At 37.1% G+C, this 13,443-nt stretch overlaps 1 protein-coding gene across 1 annotated transcript; it reads left to right on the plus strand.

The window, feature by feature from the left end:
- On the plus strand, nucleotides 1-11,111 carry LOC130461289 (uncharacterized). The gene is made up of 3 exons (XM_056829313.1): nucleotides 1-588; nucleotides 1,140-1,942; nucleotides 10,997-11,111. Exons 1-3 carry the CDS (start codon nucleotides 1-3, stop codon nucleotides 11,109-11,111), a joined length of 1,506 nt encoding a protein of 501 aa, XP_056685291.1.
- Nucleotides 11,112-13,443: the final 2,332 nt, after the last annotated feature.

Raw genomic sequence — 13,443 nt, forward strand, 5'->3', positions numbered from 1 at the left:
ATGGCGTTCAAGGTCGAGACTAAGGGTCGGTCGAGGTCGGGAGATGCGAGTGACAGATTTTGTGGTCATTGCAATCGTGAGGGTCATGAGGAAGAAACTTGTTATCAGCTGATTGGTTTTCCCGAATGGTGGGATGAAAAGAAACGAGGTGGTAGAGGGCCTGGTCGAGGAGGCAGGACGTCGATTAGAGGAGGCAGAGGAGCTCGTGGGGCAGCGTCGTCGACCAGTGGTGTCGCTCGCGCCAATGCCGTGAGTAATACCACAGCAGGGGCGACAACCACTGTGACGAGTGGAGGCGGATTGCAGGGAGCAGTGACGACAACCAATCATGAGCTTGTTGGTGTGACGAAGGAGCAAGTCCAGCAAATAGTTGACATCTTATCACGACCACCAAACAAGTTGCAAGGTAATCTTGATTTACGATGGATTGTTGACAGTGGGGCCTCACGTCATGTGACGGGTGATATTTCAATTCTGAGAAATATCAAAACATCGAGTAATCAACAGGTTGTGTTACCAGATGGTCAACCTGCAAATTCAAATCAATATGGTTCGGTGGTCTTGGAGGATGGTTTTGTGCTCGATAACGTTCTATTTGTGCCTAAATTGAACTGCAATTTAATTTCTGTAACTCAATTAAGTGACGAATTACATTGTGCTGCTCAATTTACTAACAAAATGTGTGTTCTTCAGGACCGCTCGACGAGGATGGTGATTGGCGTGGGTGATCGACAGGAAGGACTATATTTTTTCCGTGGGGCTCCAAGGGTTCGTGTGCTAGCAGTGGAGTGTGTGGTCGAGTTGTGGCACCAACGTATGGGGCATCCGTCGGAAAAAGTGTTGCAGTTACTTCCTCCTATGAGTCATAAGATTAGGAAGAATAAAAACATTTGTGATGTATGCCCACGGGCGAAACAATGTAGGGAGATTTTTCCAAATAGTGATAGTCGTGCAAGTCGCCCATTCGACCTTGTTCATCTTGATTTATGGGGCCTTACAAAACACCCTCGTCGAGTGGGGCGAAGTATTTTCTTACCATTGTGGATGATTATTCTAGGGGTGTGTGGATTTATTTATTGTGCAATAAAATAGAAGTTGAATCGTCGTTTCTTAATTTTGTTGCCATGATTAAATGCCAGTTTAATCGATCCCTGAGAGTTGTTCGCAGCGACAATGGTACTGAGTTTAATTGTTTGCAAGGTTATTTCTTTAAAAATGGGATTCTGTTTGAGTCGTCATGTGTTGGGACACCTCAACAGAATGGGAGAGTCGAGAGGAAGCACCAACATATTTTGAATGTTGGGAGAGCGTTACGGTTTCAAGGGAATCTTCCTATAAAATTTTGGGGGGAATGTATTCTGGCTGCTTGTCACTTGATCAATCGTACACCTACACCGGTCCTTGACAATAAAACCCCTTATGAGATGTTATTTGGAAAACCACCATCGTATGTGTCTATCCGGGTATTTGGGTGTCTGTGTTATGCATATAATCTCCGGAGTAAAGGGGATAAGTTTGCGTCTCGTGGTCGCAAATGTGTGTTTCTGGGTTACCCGTTTGGCAGGAAGGGATGGCAACTGTACGACCTGGAGACACACGAGTTCTTTGTCTCAAGGGATGTAAAATTTCATGAACGGACGTTTCCATTCGCAGACACGTCGACTATGTTGCCTGCAATGCATGATGGTGGTGGGGTGCTTGACCAGTGGGGTTTGGATGAGAGTGGGACTGGATGTACTCAGGAGGTGTCGCCTGCAGGTGACAATGAGGAAGTGTCGTCACCTGCAGGTGCCACAGAGGAGGTGTCGTCGCCTGCGGGTGACACGGAGGAGGTCTTGTCGACTGTGAGGGAGGAAAAACATGATACACCTAGTCGAGGTGAATCAGACGTCGTCTCAGGTGTAGATGAGACGACGGGTAGTGATGAGAGTGAGACAAGGCAGTGTGTGGAGAATACGGAGTTAGGAAGGGGGAAGCGTGTGAAGTTTCCGTCGACAAAGCTGAAAGACTGTGTGATACATACAATATGGGAAAAATATAGTACTTCCGACAAAACACCTACGGCGTCACCACCCTCAGGTACTCCTTATCCTATCACATATTTTGTTAATTATGAGCGTTTTTCGTCAAAGCACAGGCATTATATAGCAGCATTGCAAGAAGGGCAAGTTCCTAAGAGTTTTAAACAAGCGATGCAACATGAGGGGTGGCGTCAGGCAATGGCTGCTGAAATCGACGCGTTGGAGGAACAGGGGACATGGACGTTGGAAAATTTGCCGGAAGGGAAGAAAGCACTCGGGAGTAAATGGGTGTATACTGAGAAGCGTGATGAGGATGGGAATTTGTTGAGACTGAAGGCTCGATTGGTATGTTTAGGGAATCATCAGGAGGAAGGGTTGGATTATAATGAGACATTTGCTCCCGTCGCGAAGATGGCGACAGTTCGAACTTTCCTAGCTGTCGCAGCTGTCAAACAGTGGGACGTGCATCAGATGGACGTCCACAATGCGTTCTTGCACGGTGACTTGGAGGAAGAGATCTATATGAAGATTCCTCCTGGATCCCAGAAGAATCACTTTGACAAAGTGTGTCGAATGAGAAAGTCGTTGTATGGGTTGAAACAAGCACCTAGATGTTGGTTCCAGAAGTTGTCGACGGCATTGACGCACTATGGATTTCGACAGTCGCTGTCCGATTATTAGCTCTTTATTCTGTCTAAAGGTACGTTGCAGCTGAGTGTGCTCATTTATGTGGACGACATGATTATCGCAGGCAATAACAAGTTTGCGCTGGAGAGTTTTAAGGCATACTTGAAGGAGTGTTTTAAAATGAAAGACCTCGGGGCTCTGAAGTACTTCCTTGGGTTAGAGGTGGCACGAAGTAGTCAAGGGTTCTATGTATGTCAGAGAAAATATGCCCTCGACATCATCTCAGAGGCCGGATTGTTGGGAGCAAAGCCTGTGGACTTTCCCATGGAACAGAATCATAGGTTGGCATTGGCAGACGGGCCAGACCTGTCGGACGGTGAGCAGTATAGGTGTCTGATCGGACGTCTGGTTTATTTGGCTGTCACGCGACCAGACGTTGCCTACTCTGTACATGTCCTATCTCAATTTATGCAAGCACCAAAGGAGGCACATTGGGAAGCAGCTTTGCGAGTAGTGAGATACTTGAAGAAATGTCCGGGTCAAGGTATACTACTTCGGTCGGACAGTGCGTTGCAGTTGGAGGGGTGGTGCGACTCGGATTGGGCAGGGTGTCCAATGACGCGTCGGTCGGTGACTGGATGGTTTGTGTCACTTGGTATGTCGCCAGTTTCTTGGAAGACCAAGAAACAACATACTGTTTCTCGGTCATCTGCTGAGGCAGAATATCGATCGATGGCAGCTCTGACGTGTGAGTTGAAGTGGTTGAAACAACTACTACGCGACTTAGGGGTGACACACGACCAAGGCATGAGGATGTATTGCGACAGTCAGTCTGCGTTGCATATTGCACAGAATCCGGTGTTCCATGAAAGGACAAAACACATCGAGTCAGATTGTCATTTCATTCGAGATGCAATCAAGGAAGGGATCATCAGTCCGTCGTACGTGTCGACGAAGGTTCAGTTAGCAGATATCTTCACCAAAGCGTTGGGGAAGGCGCAATTTGAGTTTTTTTTGAACAAGATGGGCATTCGAGATCTACATGCTCCACCTTGAGGGGGGATGTTAAGATATGTTAAGATATTAGATATTATTCTGTGAATATTCTGTAGAGTCCTAACTACGGTATGTTATCTAATGTGTACCTAGAGTTTAGGTAACTGAGTTGTACTATATATACGTGTGTGATTAATGAGAATGATACGAGATTACACAATATTTGACAAAAACAATTCAATATATGTACACGATATATCTGTTGAACTTGAACAAGCAAGTCGCAGTTCTTAGAGTGGGAATTGTATTCACTCGTATAATCCAAGTAGTTTATTCGAATAACGTACCTTGTCAAAAGATTTGAAAAAAAAAACTCATAAATGAACATTGAACAAGAGAATGTTCAAAATCAAAGCATGCAGTTGAAATTTAGTAACGTATTAAATCAGTTAGATGTAAACAAACAACGACAACAAAAAAAGAAAATATATAATCTTAATTGTTTAGAGAATATTGGTTTCTCCTAGTAATTTATAACTTAGATATACAAGGTGTAGAGTTATAAATCAAATTAGCTCTTGAGCCCGTTCAAAGAACGGGCAGTTACACATATAAGGATTATTTAACCGTTTTTGAAAGTTTCAATTTTATCAAGGGTTTGTTATTTAAGTGGAAATACATGATTTTAATAGATGTAGAATTTGAAGGTTGAAATATTATATAAATAAATTTAATAGTAAATTCATATCGAGTGTTAAAGAGGGAGATGAGGTGAAAATGTTGATGAATAAATGTATGAAGTAGTGAATTGATATTGAATGACAATAGTAAAGTGGAAGAGGCTTTAGAGTTGTAAAAATAACAACAAAAGGAAAATTGGAAAAACTAAATTGATTGATGAAAGAAAAAGATGCCACGTGGCATCTAATAAGCTATGGTTATGCTTTTTAAATACTAGGTATAGATGAGTGGGTGACAGATATGACTCATACCAAATTTCAGGTATCAAATAAAAGAAAAATGCTCGTTCAAGAACAAAACCGACATGTAACACCTAATATTAGAATCATCTCTTGCCTATGTCAAAAAAAAAATATCATCTCTTAACTTTGTGTCAACCTCATGATTCTAATAAATGCATACGTACTAAGAATAGTCTGGTATTCAAATCTTGAAATATCAATTAAAAGTTTGTCCGATATCCAGATCATTACTGATAATCTCGATCAATTGTTAATTAATTTGGTCGAGTCTAGCCCACTCCTGATAATCTTTATTGGTCGTAAATCAATAAGCCTTTGTCATCGTAAGAGAGATTGACACATAAAACTATATGATCGGATAGGTTAAAGTGGGGATCGTAGACTCGTAGTATTGTATACCCTACATGATATGAGTCATTATATGAGTATTGAGTCTATTGACTATTGAACTCGATTGTTCGTAAGAAGACATAAGTTTGTCCCTCAAAGAATTGACAAAAGGTGGTTGCATGCATGTACGTTAAGGTTACTATCTATCTTTCTGTAAGATAAAAATAATTAAGGACAGTTCTAGATCAAACCTTAACAAACCACATGATTGGGTGTCTATACGATGCATCAAACTGGGCCAAGCCATTAACAACCATCCACGTATGTACTTTAATTAATAATTACTATGTTAATTACTTTTCACTTTGCACCAAAGATTATTTCTAGAGCTCTCGTACAATTTATCCACGTAGTCAATTAATTTAACTGGATATTCTGTTTGTGTTTCGGGGTTGAAACGATATTATGAGCGTCCTTGGTATCTTGAGTTCCGGTCTCGTGCGGTGCCTGCAAGATGAACTCCGGGCCAAGGGGGGGTCCCCAAGGCGGAGCCTCCGACGCTCAAGTCAGTACAATTGATGTATAAAATGAGGTGTTTAGGGGAGAGAGAGTAGGGTGGCTTCTCTAGGGTTAGAGAATGACCCCTTTACCTTGCCCTTTGAGGGGTATATATAGTGCCTTTGTTGGGCCTTTGAGGCCTTGTAAGGGATATTGGGCTTGAGTGGATTTTATTGGCTTTTAGGTTAAAATGGTGGGCCCATTTTAACACCCCAACAGTTTGTATTGAGCCTCTCATAATATATGTAATATTTGGATGTTCTTGTTTCCCATTTTTTCATCGTTTTTGTAAAATACTATGGTACACTTGACGTACAATGCATGTATATATGTATAAATTATAATACGAACTTATGCACGACACACTTTAAAAACCGCCCTTTAAAAGTTGTCGTATGTGTGTAAGGTTATCAAAATCGTGATTTTATTTTGAATTAATAGTCGGAAGGGACTCTTAGAATCGAGTCGTAAGATTCTACGAACAAATATAATCCGGATTTTATTCTCAAATTTTATTTAGAGTGCTTATATTATGGGTGAAAAACTTAATAATTGAAACATATAGTTGTTTAATAGCTAAATAAGCAATAATTAACAATATTTAATTTATCTATTAATAATTTTCTGGTATGATTTAAATTAATGAGGTTTTCGCTAGTCAATAAAAATTGTAGAATCGTAAATCTAATCGTTGACCATATTTGAATCGTAGAATCTTACAATTCTACGATTTGAATCGCGATTTTAATAACCATGCATACAATCACGTGCGTGTACGCTTGTTAATACAGAGTAGTGAATAGCAGAGGTGGAGTCATAATTTTTTTATCGCGGTGTGGACATTATAGTAACAAGCTAAAATGTACTTACACATATTTATTTTTATAAGAGCATACTACATTTTAAGGGATTTTTCCCTTTGGGGTGTCAATGGTCACCCATACACCTCAGTGGATAGCTTAAGGTTTTTTTAGTACGTAGTGGTTTAGTTCGTTTGCCAGCTAGTTGATTAATTATTAGTATAGATTTAATTAAGCTACACTTTTGTTGTAACTTGATTAATTTACGTATTACAACTCCATTATTATTAGTCCAAACACATAAAATTTGACATAAACCCGACATAAATCCACATTTGATTTGCGATCTACACATTATACTATAATCAATAAATGAATGAATGAATGGTCACTATACTTTGCTTTATAAGCATAATAATGATACTTAGTGAATTAGTTAGGCCATAAATTACGAATACGTGTCTCAACCTTGTTTTATGGGTTCGTCAAAAAGAATATAAATAAAACCATAATTATATTATATGATCCTAAATTATTGCAAATTCCAGAAATTAAATAATTTTTTGGGTGATGATAAAGGTCGCAAGTTTGGACAACATTTAGTTGTCACAATCTTACGTGTCGCAGTTTAATTGGTACATATAGGTGCCACGTAGGCTATGTGTCATCAGGATATTTTTACTATCAATTCAATATTTTTACTATGAAAATATGTAAATAGATTAATCGATATAAAAAAGGAAACAAATTAGAATATTAAAATTTTCTTACCTTTTTTGAAACATGTATAATAGATTATATAAGTTAAATATTTTAGTTTCCAATTTAAATCATGACACATAAGCATGTCATGTCATCATTGTGACACGGCTTAAAGGTCGCGTGTTGCGACCTTTATCATTTTCGTAATTTTTTTTAAAAAAATAAATAAATATGTTTTGTGAGGTAAAGAAAAGGGGGAAGAAGAAGTGGCTGAAGGAGAGCTGACACAAAGCTCCAATACCAAACAGTATTCAATTAGACTGAAACTGAATTACCTGATGAGTGAATGACAATATTCAAGTGCATGTGATTGTTTTAAATGATGAGGTCGATTGATGTTGGTCTGCACACCAAAATTACTCCATCTGTCTATGGATAATAGGGAGGTTTTCTAAAAATATACATCCGAATTTGTCTGTTTATGATGCTAACGTGTTTTATTAGTACAAATTAGTTTGTTATTGGTTGTGGTGATTGCCAATAACGATTTTGTTAGTACCTATTTTTTTTTATTATTAAGAGTAGTGATTGGTTGTGTATTGGTAGTAGTAACTATAACATATAAATGTATGCCAATAACATAATACAGAGTAACTTGTGCCTATAAAGCATATGTTAGCATCCAACATGGACTGGCTCGGGTATTGTCAGAGACTTCCTCAAACAATATGTAGTGCGGACAAACGTATCTTTCGGTTCGGATTACTTGGGTTCATGCAAGTCATACTTGAGCGATAATTCGTTCAATTTTAATTGACCGACTCAAATTGGACGTAAATTTTGTTTTTGTGGAAAATTGATCAATTTTAATCGTGTTATATTTTTGGGCCGGGTCAGTATGATTAATTTTTGCAGGTCTAATACACTGATCTCATGTCAGATTAAGGCTATTTTTATAAAATAAAATGTATGGCTCTAGATTTCGTTCAACCTTGAGCTAACCCTCATGTTAGGATTACAACCCAAGTCCCACATGGAAAACACAAGGAAGTGTTACAATTCTTATAAGTGTCCATTTAACTCCATTAGTATAAAGCCTTTTGGAAATGCGCCTAAAAAATAAAAACAAATTCATGTTGCGATAATGTGAGAGGTTGGTGGCATGCGGCCCAATAAGTTGGACGTCCCATTGAGTAACATGTGGGAAAAGTTACTAAATAAAATATGGGGCAATCTTTTAACGACGGAGAGAGTATTACTAAAGTGTATTAGCTACATCCATTGTACAATAAATGCAATATTTTGGCTTTCATACTTATCAACGCTCATCTTTGACCACTATTTTATTTGATTATCTATTAGTTAATTAAAAAACTAATCTAACAACATATTACACATTAATTTTTTAAAATATATTAGTAAAAAAGGAGCTAAAGTTTATTAGTAAACAGTGCAAAAAGTCAAGATAACGTACCTATTATAACACAAAGGTATTATGACTAGTATCTAAGGGACGTTTGGTTAGGGGTCTTCAGGAAAGAAAAAGAGAATGATGGATTTTTTTTTTTATTAGTAAGTAAAATGGGTCCGAGATAAGTGAGAGAAATAATATAAATGAGTGATTTCCTATATTTTATAGAAATGATGCAAGTAATTTAGAACCTATAAGGAAAATGGTGCAAGAAAATTGATCGAGAAGGAAAATATAATTTGATTTTGTACCCGTAAATGGTTTAATGAAATAACTTATATATATTTTTAGAAACTTTCTACAATTTGATTTGGTACCCGTAAATGGTTTTATGTTACCAAACACATTTATATAAACAAGTACTCATATCCGCAGTCAAATCTGCTAAACAAAAAGGTAATCAGCTAACTGATAATGCAAACAGTAAACAAATAAGCTCTAACCTCTAGTTGCCAAACAGGGCCTTAAGCTTTAATGTTTGGGGTTGTAAACAATATGTATTGTTTAGGCCTTAGTTTTTGGTATACGGTTCATTTTGTAACCTCTTAAGTTTGGACTTTGGTCTTAATTATATAAGTATGTGTAATCGGTATGTGTTTTAAAAAAATAGAGCGTTAATCGGGGGCAAAAACGGCAAGAAATAAATATGTTGCTTGAAAAATAAAGGAGAAACCAAAAGGGATGACGGACGATGTTTGTTGACGGTAAATTGAGGCTTAATTGCCGTTGTAATATACGTTTTAAACCGTATGTTTTGAAATTTAAATGAATTGAAATTTGATTTTAATTTTTCAATCGCAAATATCACAAATCATTGTTTTTTTTTTTGTTAGAGAGAGTTAAATCTCATCATCTTCCATTACCAACTTCCACCATCCTAAATTACTCCTTTTTTCCCCTTTTCTTGGATTTATTTGTGTATTCAAAGAAATATGTGCACTATAAATCAAATAAAATACACACATTTGATCTAGGTTATAACTAAGAATTGAAACAAGTGAAAAAAACATACAAGAGGGAAAATGTGATGCAAGAGAAACAATGCCCATCTAGTGTTGAACCCACCATGGCCTCAATTCAGTATTTCAGCCTGCAAAATGTTTCACTAAAATTGAGAAATCTACAAAGTAAGGCAAAATAATGGGAAAAAACAATCAGAAATCAAGGAATTGGAGTGGAAAGAAGAGGACATGTTGGAACCTTGCGAGAGAAATTGTCAGCAAGAGCAGAACCCCAACCACTAGGGCTGAAGGGTTGTTGTGTGATGGAGTCCCCAAATAGTATGATTTGTGGCCTCATGCCTTTCATCTTTGATCCACTGTGATTCGGAGAGATGGGCAAAGAAGTGAAAAGCCATTCATGAATGAACCAGTGAAAGTTGGGAGTTGGAATGTGTCGTCGATAAATTGATGAACAAATTGGGGTGTGTTCGAACTCGAATCTTGTCTATTTCTGTTAGCCCTTTTTTAAAATCCAACTTAACTATTTTTGGGCGATAAAGGGGAGAAAAGAGGTCAAAAAAAGATAAAATCATCTTTTAAAGTTACAGTTTTTGAAATAACTATCTTATATGTTTTTTTTAAAATAATCACCTTAAACTTTCTTTTTTTTATGAAATCACCACCAAATGTTAATGGACGTCCAAAATTCTGTTAGTTGGGCCCACAACCAACGACCCAAAATTTAGTTTCCCTCCATTTTCACTTGATACTCTCTTTATTCTCCTTCTTTACCGTTCTTTTCATCTTCCAACCAATTTCTTCCTCATTACTGCTTTTCACGCTCCCCCCTCATTTATTCTCTGTACTTTTTGTCCTCAACCCCACAATTCGAACATCTCTCTCCTCCATCTCTGTCAAATGCTCATTGGCAAGAAACATAGATAATGCACAAAGGCATATACCTTCCTTATGTACCTCAACCCAACTCTAAATCTTACTAACCATACTTTCATGATACTATGGATAATGCAATTGAAAACCATTATCCAACATTGAACGATCAATTTGTGGTAATATCCACTACCGTCTAGCAGAAAATATTTCGAAAGTAGTATCAATTCAATCAACCAGTTTGAGTTAACACAAGTCATCGAGTATTTATCAAGAAGAATTCAAGGTTGGGGACCAAGAGCATCTCCATGTGTGTGCTTTAATTGGTGGGAAAAGGACGATTAAACTATTAAACTATAACCCTAATCTCGAATTTGTTGATTAATTAGTAAAAAATCCGCTTTTGTTGATTGGTAACCCTAAAAAATTGATTTGTTGAAATTGATGCAATTTGATTAAACTATTAATTGAGTTTAAATCCCCAAATCGAAAAACCCCCCAAATTTTACAACTGAAGAACCCTAATTTCAATTTAGCACAATTTGTTTAAGAACGCGGACCATGCTGATAATTTGCGGGAAGTGCCGAAATTTTCTTGCTGATCTATGAATTATACTTGAAAAATAGGGAGAGGAATAGATTTAATTTGCGGTATTTTGATAAAAAAAATTGACAGAGGTTTGTTAATGGAGGAAGGGTTCATGGAGAGGAAGAAGGAAGGAAGAGAGGAGGGAAAAGGAATATGGTCATTGGTTGTGGGTCCCACTAACGGAAGTTTGGATGTCCGTTAACATTTGGTGGTGATTTTATAAAAAAAGAAAATTTAAGGTGGTTATTTAAAACAAAATATATACTTCGTATAAGGTGGTTATTTCAAAAAGTGCAACTTTAAAAGGTGGTTTTATCCAAAAAATCCTCAAAAGAATGAGAAATCGTAAGTCATAACGAATTAACGACTAAATTAACATTGTGTTTGGTAACCAAGTTAACATGGAAATCTGGCGAAAGTAAAACTATGGAAATGTGTAGAAAAGTAAATCTGAAGAAATATGTAGAAATCTCTAAATTTTGATTTGTTTGGCTAATTAATACGGAATTGGGGAAATCCACATATTTTTCACTTCTTTAGTTTTGTTTTCCACATATTTCCATAGTTTTTCCATCACTTTTGAGGGAAAAAGTGTGAAAAATAAATAGACAAAATATAACTAGTTGATTTCCGCAGATTTCCACACATTTCATTTTCTTCACTTTTCCATAGACAACCTAAGCTAAAATTATGAAAGTCTCATATTTCCACAATTTTACACACCTTTCCTCATTAAATCAGAGTTTTCAAACACACTGTAAAGCAAGGGCGTTATTTAGCTATCATAACATCTTTCGTTTGATTAGCTTTTCGATAATAGCGAGTAATAGAAAGGATAATTATGAAGTAAGTTTAATTAGGACAAACACGGGTTCATGTCGGGGGGGGGGAAGTTGACTGAATATAAAGTTTGCTAAATTTCATTCTAAAATCGATTCATTGGAAATAAAAGGAGTAGGCGAAGTATAAAGCTCTGCTCTTTTTTGCTTAACTACAGTTCCAGGATTTATTGCAGTTTAGTTCATTTCAATTCGGTTCAGATTAATTCAATTCAATTTAACTTAGTAGTAGTAGTGGTGGTGGTGGTGGTGCTTTGAATTAGAGGGTTTTTTTTTGTTGCGATTTTATACGAATTAGGAGTGTTTTTTGTTGGAAATTTTCTGCAAATTAACAAGATAGTATTGGATCTTTGCGAATGTTTTTGGTGATATAATCTTGATTTTTGCTGATTTTTCTAGGACGTAAAGGTTGATTTTTTGGGTTTAAGAAAGAAAAAGAGAAGAGAAGAAGAAGGGTTCCTCGGTGGTTGTGGGTTGCGATGGAGTTCACAAATTTGGAAGACGCAGCGAGAGAGAGAAAAGAGCAGAGATGATGGAATTTGGAGGATTGGCAGCGGGAGAGAGAAGGGAGTAGAGTTGACAGATTTGCAAACTCCCTAGGAAGAAGAAGGAGACAAAACAAAGGAACAAGAAAGAGAAACAAAAAAGAAAGGAAACAAAAGAATAATGTTAACGGAGACTTATGAATGGACGGAAAATGCTCATTAAGGGCATTTTGTGTTATTTTTCAAAACCTCAGGGGTATTTGGTGCATTTTGGAAAGTTTAGGGGTATTTGGTGAATTAAAGCAAACATCAGGGGCATTTCATTAAAAATCCGTAAAAGGATTATTATTATTATTATTATTATTATTATTATTATTATTATTATTATTATTATTATTATTATTATTATTATTATTATTATTATTATCGTGTAAAAATATCACATAAAGTTGGATGGGAGTCCAGAAACAATTTGTGCTCCCACCCCTTTCTGAATGCAAAAACTCAATTTATGAAAGATAAAAGCATCACTCTTAACATTGTTAGAGTGACTAATAGAGAGACTTGATACGCGAAAGTGTGTCCAATGCCTCTTTATCTAATTCCCCGAACGTAGAGAAAGCAAATGGGATAAACTTGTATCCCGTTGTCCTCACATTTAGACGCATACTTCTTCTTTGTCTTCCCCACAACATTGTGCAAGGCAACCCCAAGAACCCAAGAACTCGCACCTATACCAACAAAGGGAGAGATGTCAGTCACATCCAAACATGTATCTTTACCTTGGAACCAATTAAACAGTAGAAGGTCTGCAGGTCTTACCAGCCTCTGAGAAGAAACCCATAGGATCCCCCTTACGCACCATGATCCCAACTTTGGAGCAAATATCAACAAGAATATCACGGACCAAATTATACATGAACTTCACACCCACTTCACTAGAACAGTGGACAACGTTAACATAATCTCCCAATTGGTCCATCCTAGGAGCATTGCAACTCGGGCAGAGACTACCTTCGGAGAACATAGGTGTTGTAAGTCTATAGAACAACACATAGTGGAATTGACGATGGTTCATCATCTTCCCCAAGCCGTCAATAAGAATGGTGAACATAAAATCTTGTGCGTGTTGGGCATGGATACAACTGAGAACAACAACTTGCCTTTGGCTTAACATGTGCTTCCTCCGTTCCGCAATAGATGCATTGTT

The sequence above is a fragment of the Spinacia oleracea genome, chromosome 5 (assembly GCF_020520425.1).
Source record: "Spinacia oleracea cultivar Varoflay chromosome 5, BTI_SOV_V1, whole genome shotgun sequence".
NCBI lineage: Eukaryota > Viridiplantae > Streptophyta > Magnoliopsida > Caryophyllales > Amaranthaceae > Spinacia > Spinacia oleracea.